This window comes from Vulpes vulpes, chromosome 2 (assembly GCF_048418805.1).
Source record: "Vulpes vulpes isolate BD-2025 chromosome 2, VulVul3, whole genome shotgun sequence".
Taxonomy (NCBI): Eukaryota; Metazoa; Chordata; class Mammalia; order Carnivora; family Canidae; genus Vulpes; species Vulpes vulpes.
Genome location: NC_132781.1, coordinates 119,517,296 through 119,533,674, shown reverse-complemented (window position 1 = coordinate 119,533,674; position 16,379 = coordinate 119,517,296). Strand labels below are relative to the sequence as shown.

The 16,379-nt window shown below is 45.9% G+C and overlaps 1 protein-coding gene across 3 annotated transcripts in view; it reads left to right on the top strand.

Moving 5' to 3' along the window:
• The window catches only part of PFDN1 (prefoldin subunit 1), a 68,240-nt gene extending 57,894 nt beyond the window's left edge, over nt 1-10,346 (top strand). For 2 of the 3 annotated variants that reach the window (XM_026017423.2, XM_072749772.1), the window contains one exon: nt 9,927-10,346. In XM_026017423.2, the coding sequence (XP_025873208.1) occupies nt 9,927-10,010 (84 nt within the window). In that variant the 3' untranslated portion in view covers nt 10,011-10,346. The remainder of the gene's footprint in view (nt 1-9,926) is intronic. The other variant, XM_072749773.1, reaches the window with a different exon arrangement.
• The last annotated feature ends 6,033 nt before the right edge of the window (nt 10,347-16,379 follow it).

The window sequence follows — 16,379 nt, the reverse complement described above, 5'->3', positions numbered from 1 at the left end:
ATGTCCTTTTAAGTCCTTTACCCATTTTTTAATCCTGTTATCTTTTTGTTGTTAAGTTGCAAGAAAATTGAAATTCTTGATTTGCTTGGAGCAGAGAGTAGCACTGAAATGACTTCAGGTGGTTGCCTCACGTACCTCCCTGTATTCTTGCCCTCACAGTTGAGTCAGGCGCACCTCCACTTCCAAGAATTTGAGGTGTTGCCCTTACTTCCTCTCTGAGAAGGCACACCCTTTTCCACCTACTCTTATCATGCCTGCGGGCCAAACTCCACTGTACATACTGTTGATTGGATTCTCTAGCTCTTGTAAGACTAGGGCAAACTAAAGAAAGGCACCCTGAAGTAGTAAAACTTACCTATTTGCTCATTTGGAAGGCTTGTAGAGAGAGTATTTGGCCGAGAGAGTCCCAGAGTTACAAGAAGATTGTAACAGATTCCTCTAGTCTATAAAAAATAAGCACAATAGTAATTGAAGATTGGAGACATCTGGGGAGCAAATGGGAGGTAAGGAAGTAGAGGGAGCTACTAAAATGTTTGGTTCAAGAAATTGTGCTAAGAAGGGAAGGAGAGAAAGGGGAGAGTACCTGCAGGGAATGTGAGTACACGAAAGTGTTTTTTAAATAATCTGCCTCAACAAGAAAGATTTTGCAGAGAAAGAGAAATTGAAAATTAAGAAAAAAGGAAAAGGCTTACTGCAGCAGTGAGTTTTGAGAGGGTGAGTGGAGATTGAACCAGTGCCCAAGTGGAAGGGTTGTGTTCTGACAGAAGCAGGGACACTATGCATTTTAACACAGGGGAGAGAAGAGGATATATGTATAGGTGTGGGTCAGGTAGTAGATGTGGTAGCAGGGGGAAGAGTGAATTCTCATGAGATTGCTTGTATTTTCTCAGTGACCTGAGATGGAGAGGGGAGGAGAGAGTGAGTATAGGAGATTTGAGGAGACAAGATAAAGCATGAAATAGTTATTTTGGAGAATACACAAGTGACCTTATTAAAGTAGTTTAATAGGATAGTAGGACAATGTTGAGTGCTCATTTGAGATTCATGGTCCTGAATTTAAAGTGAAACCATTCTGTGCATTTAAGTGTTCTTCTCTAGCAACATGTAGGTACAGTCATGGAGTAGGCAAAGGGTTGGGTTTAACTTGGGTTGGCATTTGCCAGGCAGGTGCAACAGAGGGAGAGCAGAGCAAAGAAGAAAAGGATGTTTGTAAGGGGTTAATATAAATGATGTACTGTGGAAGCTTAGTTTGGTAGGGTGGGTAGTGGGGGAAAGGACATGGAAACAATAATGTATAATGAAAAACTTGTCATTGAGATGAGGTTGAAGAAGTGCTGGAGTTGGGGCACCTGGGTGGCTCAGTTGGGTTAAGCCTCTGCTATCAGCTCAGGTCATGATCCCTGGGTCCTGGGATCAAGCCCCATGTTGGTCTCTCTGCTTGATGGGGAGCCTGCTTCTCCCTTTCCCTCTGCCTGCCACTCCCCCTGCTGTGCTCCCTCTCTCCTTTCTCTCTTTGTCAAATAAATAAAATCTTAAAAAAAAAAAAGTGCTGGAATTGAGTTTTCAGATAAAGCAGGCTGGAAAAATACAAAGTAGTGGTGGTGAACCTGAAATTTTGGAGATGGCACAGTTGATGGTGATGACATGGTACCTAGGGCATGACTGTGGGCAGGTGGCTGAGGTGGAGTGAAGTAAAAATTGCAAGGGGATGGGACGTCATGGTATTGGATGGATCATCTGCATTCTTGTTGGAGGCACTTTGAGTGGTGCCTCCACCACTGCTGTGGTGGAAAGGAAGACAGTGAGCCATTAGTGAATGAAGGACAGTATTCCGGAAATTATAGATTGCAGTAACAGGAAGGTGGGGAGAGGATGATGATAAGGCATGATGCCACAAACTTCAAGGACCAGAATTTTGAAGGAAAAAAGAAAATGGTTTGGCACTAGGCTGAATGAATGGATGGATGGATGGATGGATGGATGGATGGATGGATGGATGGATAGATGGAAATTTGGGCTTTTATTAGGTAGCTTTCATCGAAAGTTAAACATCTCTGAAATCTCTACCTGTTGGAATCAGTTCTTTTAAGACTTATTTTTAAAGATTTTGAGAGAGAGTGTGTGAGCGAGCAAGCATGAACGGGATGAGGGGCAGAGGAAGAGGGAGAAGCAGGCGCCCCACTGAGCAGGGAGCTTGATCGGGCCTTGATCCCAGGACCCTGGAATCATGACCTGAGCCGAAGGCAGATACTTAACCGACTGAGCCACCCAGGGATCTAAGACTCACTTTTTTTCCTTAAGAACAGAGACTGACAGACTATAGCTTACTGGTCAGATCCAGCTTGCTGCTTGTTTTTGTGTTTTTAGAACATAGCTGTTATCCTCATTTGTTTATACTGCATGCATAGTTTACACATTGTCTGTGGCAGCTTTTATGCTATGGTGATAGAGTTGAGTAGTTGGTTGTGACAGAGACTACAAAGATATTGACTATCTGGCCCTTTATAGAAAAAGTCCAGTTTGCTGACTCTCACTTTTGAACCTTGGTTCTCAAACTTAAGTGTGCCTCAGAATCACCTGGAGGGCTTGAAAACACAGATTGCTGGGCCCCATCTCTAGAATTTTTTGATTCAGTGCATCTGGGTTAGGGCCTGAGATTATGCTTTTTGCACAAGTTCCCAGGAGTTGCTGATGCTGGAAAAATTCCAGGGACCACATTTTAAGAGCCATTGCATTAAGATATTTAAGGTGGTGGTCAGGTTCCTTCTCCTCTTAATCTGTTCTGAGCCACATGTCTCTAACTACTTCAACTGCTTATCACTTGACATGATATATTGGCATGTCTCATCCCGTTTAATCCTGGTGCCCTAAAATGTAGTGATGCTTTGGATGTAGCCTCATCAGTGCCATGTGCCTTGAAACAGTTGCCCCTGCTGGTTCTGCACTTACATAGGAGTTTTCTTTCTACTTTCTTCCTGGATTGTCTGTTGGGCTGGGCTTTCTCTGGGACTTAAATGAAGCTGATGTGTTAGGGAGGGCAACACTGGTATTGATCACCCAAAGCATAGGGGGACTGCAGGGAAGAAGTAAGAATCCTTCTTTCCCCACCCTTTCCTTCAGTGAATTTTTTTCTTTCTTCCTTCCTTCCTTCCTTCCTTCCTTCCTTCCTTCCTTCCTTCCTTCCTTCCTTCTTTCCTTTCCTTTCCTTTCCTCTTTCCTTTTTCTTTCCTTTCTTTCTTTCATTTTACTTATTTATTCATGAGATACAGAGAGGGGGTGTGGGGAGCAGAGACACAAGCAGAGGGAGAAACAGGCTCTGTGCAGGGAACCTGACAGTGGGACTTGATCCCGGGTCTCCAGGATCACGCCCTGGGCTAAAGGCGGTGCTAAACCGCTGAGCCACCCAGGCTGCCTTCAGTGTATTTCTGCCATAAGGTGTTGAGTCGTGTCGAGGTTTGTCTTGGGTAGATTAAGCATGCAATCACAGGTGGGATTTGGGATTCTGGCCCCACACAGTAGCAATGTCAGAGTCTCTTTGCAGGGAAGAGAACACCTGGGAGAAAAACTGTTCAGTTTTTCTAGGTTCAGTGTCTAGCTGAACCACATTTTTTTAGCAGAGGAACTTTTGAAAGCAGTTAATGAAATTTGCAGAGACAGTTACTCCTTAGATTTATTTCTCTTATATTCTCCCAGTCAGTGGCTAAAACTGCTTTCTCATTCCTTGAGCTTGTCTCCCAGTCTTATGGTATAGTTCACAAGTTCCCTTATTGCCTAGTTGTGTCATTAATGGTGCAGTGAATGTACTCCAATGAGTTCCCAAGTAGACATGTCTGTGGATCAGTCTCTTAGCTTTCAGTTCCCGGTCAGGCAAGGCCTGTCTTTCCCGCCTCTGGTGAGTGCTCCTCACCCATTCACTTGCACTTTCAGAGCTCTGCAGTGCTCCTGCTTGCTACAGCTCTGCCACCTCGGTCTCATTTCCCTTCCTGACCTCTCTGATCCTGTCTCGTTGCCTTTCTTATTTTCTCTTCCTCCTTTTGTTTCTGTGCCTTTGTCACATTTTACCTCCATCTGCCAAGACATGCCTTCTCAGCCTTCGGTGAATTCTTGGCCTCTTACTAAACTTCCCCAGTGTGGGCAGCTGGCATCCTCCGGCCATTTTAGAGTTCTGCAAACTGAGAGAGCATGAGAGTGAGGCTCTGGGTTTCTAATTTGGGAGTCATGGGTGCAACAATGAGAAGGTGGGCTTTGCTTCACATTTTTTTTGATTAATTAGTAGAGTTTGAGGTTGGCAGTGGCCTGCAGAAGCTGGCAGCCATGGATTCAGCATAAGGGGAGAAGTGTGTGGTCAGGGTAGGTCAGTCTCAGGATCTGAAACATGGGACTCAGAGCAGAGGGTCTCTGAATGATCTCATAGAATATCAGGAGCAGAAGGGAATCAAGATGCCCATTTTTACTGCCCCTGTAGCCTGGATTAGAAGCATGGGACAAGCCACAAGGTCTGCTTTTATCCACCATATCTCCCCTGTCCCTTATCCCAGCTCTATTTTACCCATCTTACGTTTTGTCTTTGAGATGAGTTCATCTCAAAAGTAAAAGCTCTGTGACTAATGGGGGAGTAGGGATACTGGTACGGTCTAAATCCTCATTTTACAGATGGGGAGTAGAGGATGAGAGAGGAAAACTGCTTTCTATACCCTAAGAAATGGCAGAGAGGAAAAATATTAGAGAAAGGGGAAATAAAGTCCCTAAGGGAAAAAAGTCAATAAGATAGCATCACAAGATGAATTACCCTCAAGGGTCTGAGAGATTGTCATGTCAGAAGAGTTGTAAAGACTTGAACCTCTTTCCTTCATGGAAGGTTATAAATGGAACACTGGCTCCTCAGACTGACTTCCAGAAAGAAGAACCTCGGGGGGATGAGCAATAACTCCAGCAATGTCATTTCCCTGGCCATGGTGAGCCCCACAGGAAATCTCAGAATTTAACTATAGAGCACGGCCCACAAGAATGTCACTGCACTCAGAGCTCTGTGGTTTGATTTCACTAGAGAATTTCCTAGGAAAAAGGTTCTGAGGGAGATTGCTCAGCAAGACAGAAAAAATGCTGCAGTGAGGCCAGCAAATGCGTTCCTGGGACTCCTGCTGGAAGGTGTGGGTTTGAAAGGCTTTCTGGAGTTTACACAGCAGCCATAATCGCCTTGTAGCTCACAGTAGCCCTGGTCAGTCTCCAAGCACTTTCTCAAGGATTTCCAACTCTAAGACATGGGAAATGGGGATAGTTTGTTTTATAATTTTACAAGTTGATCTAATAAAGGGCTTGACCCTTAGGGCCTGTTCTGTTTGTGGAAGCAAGCCTCTAATTTTCCCAGGGACATCAGTGACGGTTGAGTTTTAGACCTATGTTTACCTGGGGGCAGAGGTTTGCAGGCAGTGCCCCAAATTGAAAACCATCTTGAAGGAGACAGTCATGTTCTGCCTTTGCTTGTTCTGTTGATATGTCTCTTTCATTCACGTTATAAACGTGAGTTTATATTGGGGCAGGCAGTGCCCCAAATTGAAAACCATCTTGAAGGAGACAGTCATGTTCTGCCTTTGCTTGCTCTGTTGATATGTCTCATTCATTCACGTTATAAACGTGAATGGCACGTATAAAGGCAGCAGCATGCATGCAGGTACATCAGTAAGTTGTCATTGCTCATAATAAATGCACTTTTATTTAGCAGGTATTGAGTTCCTCTCATGTATCAGCCATTTTTCTAGACAGTGGGGTATCAGCAAACAGAACAAAGCCTTGCCCTCGTGGACTTCTCTTTCTTGTAAGGGAAGATGGACAAATACTGTCACTTCCAGTGGCGACAGGTGCTGTGTAGGCAAATCAGGGTGAGAATAGGGAGCATGGAGCTGTCATATATTCATGAGATGGCATTTGAGAAAGGCCTGAAGGAAGCAAGCGAGCAAGTGTGTATATGTGAGGAAGAGTGTTCCTAAAAGAGCCAAAGGGCCAAAGCCAAACAGGAGCATGGCTGGTGGGTTGGAGGGGCAGCTCAGAGTCGAAGGTGCAGGCCAGTGTGGCTGGAGCCGAGTGGGTGACAGGGAATTGAGGTCAGAGTGAAAAGGAGACTAAACATGGCTTTTGAAAAGGTTTTTTGCCTTTTATTTTGAAATGGGCAACCATTGGAGGGTTTAAAATGTTAACAGAGGACTCTGGGCACTGTGTGGAGAAGAAACTAATAGGGATCAAAAGACAGACGAAAGGAGACCACTTAGGAGGCTATCTATACATTAAGGTCAGATTCTGGATACATATTGAGAGTAGTGCTCATAGGATTTGTTGGTTGATTGGATGTCAGATATAAAAGAAGATTCAAAAATGACACCAAAGGTTTTAAGCATTTGCAAGAATGGAGTTGTCATTTACAGAAATGGGGAAGACAGGTCCACAGAATTTCTGATTTGACTAATAGTTTTAGGGAAAAAAGTGTGGAAATTCAAGAAAGAAAATTTTGATTTAATCATTGGTTCTTTAATTTTCTGCATCCTTTCTGACAGTCTTGTTTGTATTTGGAATCCTTGTACCACAATTTTCTGGGGCGAAGTCCAGGTCATAGTATATCAACCTAAAGGAATCCTTACCCAGACCTCTGTGATTCAGCGTGGGTACAGAAGAACTTTGGGTAGATTGTGTCTCTGGGACATCCCTCACTTCCTGGTTTTGTAGGGCTGCTTGACAAATTACTACATATTGGTTGGTTTAAAATAACAGAAAATTATTCTCATATGTTTTAGAACAAAATCAAGGTGTCATGGGGCCACAGTCCCTCTGAAGCCTCTGGGGAAAAATCCTTGTTTCCTCTTCCTAGCTTGTGGTGGTTGCCAACCACTCTTAGTCTTCCTTGGCTTATAGATTGATCCTTCCTTTGTCTCCATCAAGGGATGGCATTCTGTGTATGTCCCTTCCATAGCCTTATAAGGACACTAATCATTAGATTTAGGACCTATCCCAACTCAATATGACCTCATTTTAACTTAGTTACTTCTGTGAAGACCCTATTTTCAAATAAAACACATTCACAGGTGGTGGTGGGGGTGGTGATGGGGAGTTGGGACTTCAACATGTCTTTTAGTGAGAGACCATTCAATGCATATCATATACTCTGATTCAGGTTTGATTATGAAGGTCTTCTTGGCTTAGGTGTGTTTGAAGATGAGACAGGAACTATTGAAAACGTTAGAAAACAGGTTCTTTTGGGCAGTCCCGGTGGCTCAGTGGTTTAGCACCGCCTCTAGCCCAGGGTGTGACCCTGGAAGACCCAGGATCAAGTCCCACATTGGGCTCCCTGCGAGGAGCCTGCTTCTGCCTCTGCCTGTGTCTCTGCCTCTCTTGCACTGTCTCTCAAGAATAAATAAATAAAATCTTAAAAAAAAAAAAAATCCTTTTGTGCAAGAGATGACCCACCCACCTATTAGGATGAGATGAAAATTTTAATGTGCAGTAAGTTTACTAAGTTAATTAAAAATTGAAAGATAGGTTTATTTTGCATTATTTTTTTAAACTTGAAGAGTTTAGGTTAGGCAATGGTAAAAATCATGGAAAAAAATCACAAAACTGAAACTGGAAGATAGAAGAGCAGAGAATGACAAATTTTATTTTTATTTTTTATTTTTTTAAAGATTTATTTATTTATTGATTGATTGATTGATTGATTGATTGACAGGGAGAGAGAGGCAGAGACACAGGCAGAGGGAGAAGCAGGCTCCATGCTAGGAGCCTGACATGGGACTCGATCCCGGGACTCCAGGATCGCGCCCTGGGCCAAAGGCAGGTGCTAAATCTCTGAGCCACCCAGGGATCCCCAGAATGATGAATTTTAATATAAGAATTATAATCTGAATTTGATTGTCCAGAGGCCCATGTAGTAGGTAGAAAAGCTCCAGCTGATGTTCTAAGTTTACTGTTTCGACAACTGAGGCAGCAAGTTGGCAGAGATGGAATTGCAGAGGATTTGGGTCCCTGAGCGCCAGCTGATGCTGTGGGAGCACAGCTCCTCTTGCCCCACTGGCCTTCTCCTCAGATTCACACAGAGCTGGGAAGGTGCCCAGATGGTACATGGCACTCACTATTTGCTCTGCTCCCCTTCTGTGCAACACCCAGTACATGTACATTCTTCAGTAGTGTGTCAGGAGTTATTAGTATTTCTCTCTTTAAGTCACCACATGTAAAGTTCCCTTTTTGATATCATAGTAATAGCTGATATCACAGTGATAGCACTGTATCAGGTTTAGCAACATAATAAATTACTTAGCAACAGTATATGTTTGTGGCCAGTATGAATTTTTGTGGAGCGCCTGTTGTTTTGTAAGGAATTGTGTGCAAGTTGGACACATGGGAAACGAGTAAAGAAGATAGAGCCTTTTCTAGCCTTCAGTAAATTTGAAGTTAGGAGAAGACCAACAGGAATCAGAGGTTCACATAACGGATACTGATGTCACAGCATTGGAGCATATAGGAAAAAGTTTCCAAATGTATCATTTAATAAATATCTGGGGACACCTGAGTGGCTCAATTAAAGCATCTGCCTTCAGCTAAGGTCATGATCTTGGGCTCCAAGCTTCAGCTAAGGTCATGATCTTGGGCTCCAAGCTTAACAGGAAGTCTGTTTCTCCCTCTGCCCCTCCTCCTCTTGCTCATTCTGTCTCAAATAAAATCTTGGAAAAAAAAATTTGGACAGAGTGGGAGAAGTTAGACACAGGGATCTGTAGAAGAACACCAGAGATTTTAATGGTGAAGGCCTCCATTTCTATTTTCCTGCCACAGTGGTTTGGTTGGGCATCGGTTCCTAAGGACAGCCTATCAGGCCAGGCTGCTCACCTGTTCTCTGGCCCAATCTTTCCCTGGTTTTCCAGGTCATCTGTGCACTTTACTGGTCAGAGTGAACTCACAGCCACCAGGGTAAGAGGTATAGGGGTGAGTGAGAGAAGGGCATGGCCTGTACCCTAGCTGCTTAGATCGGGGTGTGTTATTGGCAGACTCCAGTGGTGCCCAGTCACATGTACCCGTAGAGAGGGGACTATTTTGAGTATTCCTCAAAAAGGAAGCCTCATTTCATGTCTTTTAAGTGGGAATGCAGCCACAACTATGTCCTTGGGGCAGGGACTGGTGGTGAAGCCACCATACTTTTTGAGTGACCGACCACAGGACAAATAACGTACAGACATCATTTCCTTTGACTAATCTTTTGTAATCCTGGGCCAGATGTGGCTCCTGAAGTAAAGTTCTTTGTGTAAGTTGAGATTTTTAATTTAGGACCCAGATGGGGTAGGAGGTAAACTTCCAAAAGGTCTGTTTTACTCAGTGTGTCACTGTCCTGGATTTCTGGCAGGCAGCAGTTTCATTAGAAAAGCAGATTTCATCCTGACTCATCTGCCTTGATGAGATGTGTGATAAAACTTCTTAGCACTCATGCAGCGTGTCCTCTCACTGGACAGAGCAGAACCCTCTGGTACCCACCCTGTCCATTCTGCAGCAGTGGCAGCTACAGGCACTGGGCCCAGGGCATGGAAAACCTTGAGAGACAGTCTGTTATGAGACCAGAGCTTTGTACTGGAATTTCCTGGCCTTTGTCTGGTATAACTTCATGTACTGAGACGCCTGTTTTGAGTCCACTTCCTCCTAAGGGAAGAGCACAGCTGCCTTCCACAGAGCACTTCTGCTTCCTGCACCAAATAACCTTTTCCTTCTCCCCCTCTGAGGCCTGTGGATGGGATGAGGGGAGCACTCTAGGCAGGTGTGTATGTATCTGGCCCCAATAGACAATATGTACTGGAAGTCACTGATCAGAGAAGACAAGCCGTTACCATTGGACATAAAAGCTGCATCTGTGAACCTGATCCATACTCCCTAATTCTGGTTTCTTTTTCATATTGCAGCAGAAAAAATCCTACCTGGAGCGGAGTGTGAAGGAAGCTGAGGACAACATCCGGGAGATGCTGATGGCACGAAGGGCACAATAGGAAATCTCCAGCCGAAGCTTCCTGCCCCCTCCCATTCCTGGCAAGGGCAGTTGGGGGGCCCACGTGGAGAAACTTCTCTTCTGCCCGGGTGGACTTTTTATTTGGATGATCTCATAACCCTGTGTTTTCTACTTCACCATGATACCCTTTCAGACCCCAGTTCTGTATTTTTTATCCTGGCTCTGTCTGCCACCCCTGTCCAGAACACTTTTCTCCCTGGGGGTGAGTCACAAACTCCCAGGAGAGGGAGATGGGAGCCATACAGATAGGGGAGCTCTGCCCAAGCCTATGAACTAGTTATGCTCCTTAGACCAATAAAAGGCATGTGTTCCCCCAGCCACTCTACGAAGTCTGCCTTTCTTGAGCTGAAGGATGAGAACCAAGGGCCAGAGAGGTAGAGGCTTTCAACCTCAACTCCTCCCTGACCTCTTTATTTAAGACTTTGCTGCTGATTTTGTCCCTTTCTGTTCCTTTGAGTAAAATCCCTCACCTCTGAGCCTCCATGCAAATAAGAAGGAAGACCAGGGGGGATAGCTGAATTTAAGTAACCTTGGTGGCTTGTTGCAAATGTTCAAGAAAATGCAGTAATAAAGCAGCAGCACATCCATGGCTGACTCTTTGGCGAGTGTCATAGAAGTGGACACTACAATCCTAAGGCCTCCTTAAAGGCTTAGTTAGGGACAGTGGTGTACTGGCGCTGGCTTTTACTGGTTCGTGAGAGCCAATTATTAAAAATTAAGTTAGGTATAATAAGGATCATAAATATTCAGACTAAATCTGGTCATTATTTATGTTTATAATGTTAAGACTACTGTATCTGGATCATGGAAATACTACATAATGGAGCACTCTTCTGCTTTTTCTTCCCAACTCTGCGTTCAGAAACATCATGTTGGTAGCTTGAAATCAGCTATTGTGGGACCAATTACTCCATGGAAGCAGGTGATGGATAAAATACGGATCTCTTTTAAAGAGAATTGGTAAATGTTTATGGGCCCATCACTGCTTCACATTTTAAGTGGGCACAGAGCTGCTGACTACAGCCTCCCAGGGCTGATAGAGCCAGTCCACTAACAGAAAATCTGACTCTGTTATGGTGGCTCGGCGCCACCCTGTGGCCAAATCTGAGATAGGTGGCCTGGCTGACTGGCAGGCTTGAATTAGGATAGCTCTTCTCTCCTGTGTGTGTGTGTGTGGAGGGGGCGGAGAGGGCAGGCAGCAGAAAAGAAGGCCTCGGTTCTGGCTCCAGGCCAGTCTGTGGAGCAGCCCACAGTTACTTAGAGGTCCTTTCCTAGGCTCTGGGTAAAAGCACCAGCACCTTCAGCAACTGCTAGCCTATTGAGGGCTCCATAGAATCTGCCTTCCTCATAGCACTGACCCACAGTAGAACGAAAAGGTAAGTAGACCCCTCCTCCTAATACTGAACAGTGGTTCCTGGTGGAGAAACCCAAGACTTATGTTCTGTCTGGAATAATTCAAACAGTTGAGGTTCAGACAAATTTATTGAAACATACAGGGTGTAAGCAAATAAATCATTCAGTGGTATTACATTATGTCACTACCGTGAACGTATAATCTTATAAATATATATTTTATAGCTAAGCCTTTGGCCAAAAAAATAAATCATTTAGCACATTTGTGAAAGGCCAATAAGAAATGGATTTTGAACATTAAAAAGACAGTCACTGAATTAAACGCAGCACAATCCCTGCTAATCTAGAATCCCACTGTGTCGAAGGTAGAAGTATCTGTGCAGAGCTAGTCATTTTCATTTATTTCAGCAATCAGAAGAGATGGGGCAGGCACACCTGTTGAAGGTGGTGGCCGAACTGGCAGGACAGGAAGGCCGAGCTGGTCAAGTGAGCATGTCCCAGAGACAGCAGCAACAGAGTGCAGTCCAGCATGCTGTGAGGCAGGTGGATGGGCCCAGGTCATCCCGTCTTTGGTCTTCCACTACATACACTGGAGGGAGAAGGAAAGAGAAAGTGAGAATGAACTGGCATAAAGCCCAGGCCCTACAGAGCCAGTGCCTCCTGGACCTGGGGTGGGCTATGGCAGCCAAAAGCCAATCAGCAGACTGGATGCAGCTTTTCACTTACACTGGGGCAGATGATTTGGGAGGAATGGTGACTTAGCTCCTCAGCTACTTTTTCTCCTCCTCCTAAGGACTTTGAGCCCTGTAGGGACAGGTACTAGGGAACAAACAAAATGGCCTCACACCAAGGCAACTAAAGAGATAAGTGTATATTACTGTTTGGCCAGAGTTGGTTAGCCCTGCTTGCTTTATCAACCAGGCAGCATTGTGTCCTGTACCTTAATGGTTTTTCTTCAGATATGCTTATGCCATCTCCCCTCCCCCCAAAAAAACCACCTAAAAAGGAACTGCAGGCCCCCAAACCAAGAATTCCTGTTTTTTTTTTTTTAAACCTGGGCAGTGCACACTATCAGAATGTGCCCCAGCCTCTGAACTCACACACAAAGGGGTGGGAGGCCAGGATTAAGACCTCATCAAAAGCAGCCCAGGTGGCTCAGCAGTTTAGTGCCACCTTCAGCCCAGGGCATGATCCTGGAGACCCGGGATCGAGTCCCACATCGGGCTCCCTGCATGGAGGCTGCTTCTCCCTCTGCCTGTGTCTCTGCCCCCCCCCCATCTCTAATGAATAAAAATCTTTTTAAAAAATTAAAAAAAAAGACCTCATCAAGCGAGTGAGGTGGCTGGAACCTGGCACCTTGGCTTTTTTGCAGAATGGAGCTGGAAATCTGAGTCCTGTTAGGGCTAAGCTCTATTAAGAAACTCAAATGCTAAACAAATCCATGGCTCAAGACGGACCTCCAACCTCCTCCCTTCACTAGTCAGCTGACTTGGGGCAGACATCAGCCTTCCTTTCCAGTAAGCGCAGCCTTGGTCTCAGAGGATCTCAGAAAATCTCAAAACCACCACCACCATTAAACTCATTTATAAACAGTAAGGATTTTAAACTTTTTCAAAGTTAATGAATACATGAATCTTCTAAATTGGTCCTTTGGCAGTCTTCTTTCAGTTCTATTTTTATACCCCCTCTCTTGGCAACTCCTCTCTCTGAAGCCTGCTATACTGGCTAGAATACTCTGGGTTAGTAGGAGCTTTTCCAGGCTGTCCCCCTGTGTCAGCCACCCTCTACAGACCTCCCCTCCCTTCTCTTGTGGCACAGCTTTCAACTCCACCTGTTTCATTTGACCCCACTCAGCAACACAAAGTTGTTCTAAGGTCTGGGAGACAAAACCCAGCCCCAGGGAAGCCTAGTGAAAGAGAAGAAGACTTTTATTCTGCGGCCTGATGAGATACATTACCAGATTTAGTCCTAGTAACAGTACCTGAACATAGATATTACCATCATTCCCATTTCACAGGTAAGAAATACAAGGGTTCGAGAAGTTAGTCTCCCGTCCAAGCATACATAACCAGCCAGAGGCAGGCAGCAGGGCCTGAAAGCAGGCCTTTGGCAAGCCAGACTTTCCCACGCCCATCTGGGACAGAAAAGGGATTGGAATGAGTCCAGGACTGAATGTGCTCTTGGAGGGTCCTCTCTTTCACCAGCCAGAGCCCACCCCACCCACTAAAGGCATGCATAGTCCAGACCCCTGGGGCCACCTCAGCAGGAAAGCCCTAAGCAAGGGCTTTCCCCTGCTGTCTGCCTAGATGACCCACCTAAGTCCCCAGCCTCCCCTGATCCTGCAGTGGGCAGCCTCACACAGTGGAATGCGCACTCATCAGAGTAATTCCGTATTTTATTCTACCTGCCACAGGACTGGTTCTGCTGCCCTTGAGACAGGCGCTCTCCCTTGCCAGCTCTAGGAACAGCCTGCCTGACCCAGGCCTGAGACTCCACCTGATTTCTAGGTGAGTGGTCCTGCATCTTCTCTTAAGCTACCATTATGCTGAGAGCACAAATGCATAGGGACCTGCACCAAGGGCCTTCTATACATAGTACCAGACTTCACAACCCTGTGATAGAAGCATCAGGACACCCATCCTTACTGTTTCCCCTCCTCTCTGTGTTTCCCTATTTTACCACAAAACCTTGGGCAACTTCATTGAGCAAAAATGCCCCTTTCTCTAACAGCTTTCTCCCTCAGTTTAGTCAAGTTTGTCCTTGCTAAGACTTATTTCACATGACACACTATGAAACCTGGGGCATCAGGGACTTAGAGCTCATTACTCCCAAACAGCACTTACGGGCAGTTAGAAATAATCAGTCTGGGGCAGCCCAGGTTGCTCAGCAGTTTAGCACTGCCTTCGGCCAGGGGCCTGATCCTGGAGACCTGGATTGAGTCCCACATCAGGCTCCATACAGGGAGCCTCTGCCTGTGTCTCTGCCTCTCTCTGTCTCTCATGAATAAATAAATAAAATCTTAAAAAAAAAAAAAAAAATCAGTCTGGCTACAGGATAGGAGGCTTCAAACCAGAGGGCTGTGTCAACCTCATTTGTGTGGTGGTGGGGTGGTCAGTTTCTGCATACCTTAGAAACCCTGTTACTTATTTCCTGGAGTACCAAGTCTTCCAAACCTCTTATGACTTTTTCCTTTCCATTAGGTGACAAAAGAACCTCTACCTCCAAACTACTGAAAAAGTAGGGGATGGAAGAGAAGGTGTGGGGAGGGTATGTCTGAGGGCAGGATTGATTTGTGTTTTCCTTGGTTTTCCGTCACCCAAAGCAAGAGTGATTGGCCCAGAAGAAAGCTCTTGAGGAAGGCCTCACAGTTCCTCATAGCACCCACCATGTGGTCCTGGAATGGCATTCTTTATCTTCATAGATGCCTTACGTGTAGGGTCTGAAGTCCTGCACCTCCAGAGAGTGCCTGCTGCCCTGAGCAACACGACCTCATCTTCCCCAGGATACACCCCACTGCTCCTCACTTAACTCTGCCACCCATGGGGTCAATCTGTTCAAGAGCTCCTACACTGTCCTGTCTAGCCAGTTAGAATGCCATGCCCACTCTGCCCGAGGCCCTGGGTACTTGAAGCCAGGAGACTCATGTGCAGTGAGGTGTCACTGGTGGTACTGCTTAGACAGCAGGAGCTGTGGCCAAGACTCCAACACAGGTGTTCATACCTAGGCCTTCCTGACAAGTTGCCTCCACTGGCAAGCAGGGCACAGAAAGGGGGCAAGTGTCATGGTTATGTAAGATGTTAAACATTAGGGAAAGTTAGATGAGCAGTATAGAGAAACTCCTCTCTCTGCAACTGTTCTGTGAGTCTAAAACTATTTCACAATTAAAGATTTTAAAAAGAGGGGGTCAGAAGAGCAGTAGGTGGGAGTGGGAACAGGTACTGCCCTTCTAGGTAGGTCAGCAGTCTGCCAAGGTTGGCAGGCAGATTCTAGTACCTGCAGGCACTGCTCAGATTGAGCTGCTGCTTAGAGATCAGATGCCCCCTGTGGCCAGCCTGGGCTCCAGCTCCTGATGGACACAGGGCCTTAGGGATTGGCTTATACCCACCTCAGCCAGAAGGCCATCCCTGTATTAGCCTCATGTAAGAAGGGACTCTGTTCCCAGAAAGCTACAGCTGAGTGTGGGATCAGCTCAGGGGTCCCCTCACTAGCAGGTTTCACTTATTCCCAGGTAGCCCTTTGGCAGCGACCCTAAGTGAGGGGCAGGTACTCAGAGCTTTGCCACATGAATACAAGTGCAAAAAAAAAGTGTGCGTGTGGTGGTAGTGAAGGGAGCTGGGGAAATGTACACACGGTGTGACCTAAAGACCTAGACTAGGTCAGAAAGGCTTAGGTTAGTCCTGGGTGCAGGAAGCAGAGGGAATAGAATAGAATTGGAGGCATGCAACCCCTGTGCCCAGCTACCTGCCCACCAAGCCCTAGGGTCTTCTCTGTAGCCACCAGACGACCAGTCACCAACCAGCAGTTCCAACTTCTGGGACTGCAGTTTTAGGCCTAACAGTGCCATTTACAGGTGCTACTCAGATACTCACTTCTGTAGCAGTGGGCATGTGGGGCTCCAGGGCAGAGATGACTTGAAATGTGAGCCGAGGCCTTCTCAGTTGAAGGCTCCCATACCTCAGTCAGCCCCACCCTGGAATCTGAAACCTTTACTTGAACAGCTCAGACATTTTTAATGATTAATCAAGTGCTTTGAAGTGGTGGTGCAGCCTTATTATTATGCCCTTCCTATTTGTGTGTGCACACAGTCCCAAACCCAGGAGAGCTAATAAGAAGCAAACAAAAACACTGGGGGGCTTCCCAGAGAGTTCTGATGTCTGGGCCTTTTATGCTCCAGCAACTCGAAGGCTGCTCACACCACTGATGGGCACCCAGGACTGCTCCTCAACCGCTAAGACCACCACGGCCAAAGGAACTCCCAGGAAGTGCCTTCAGCAGA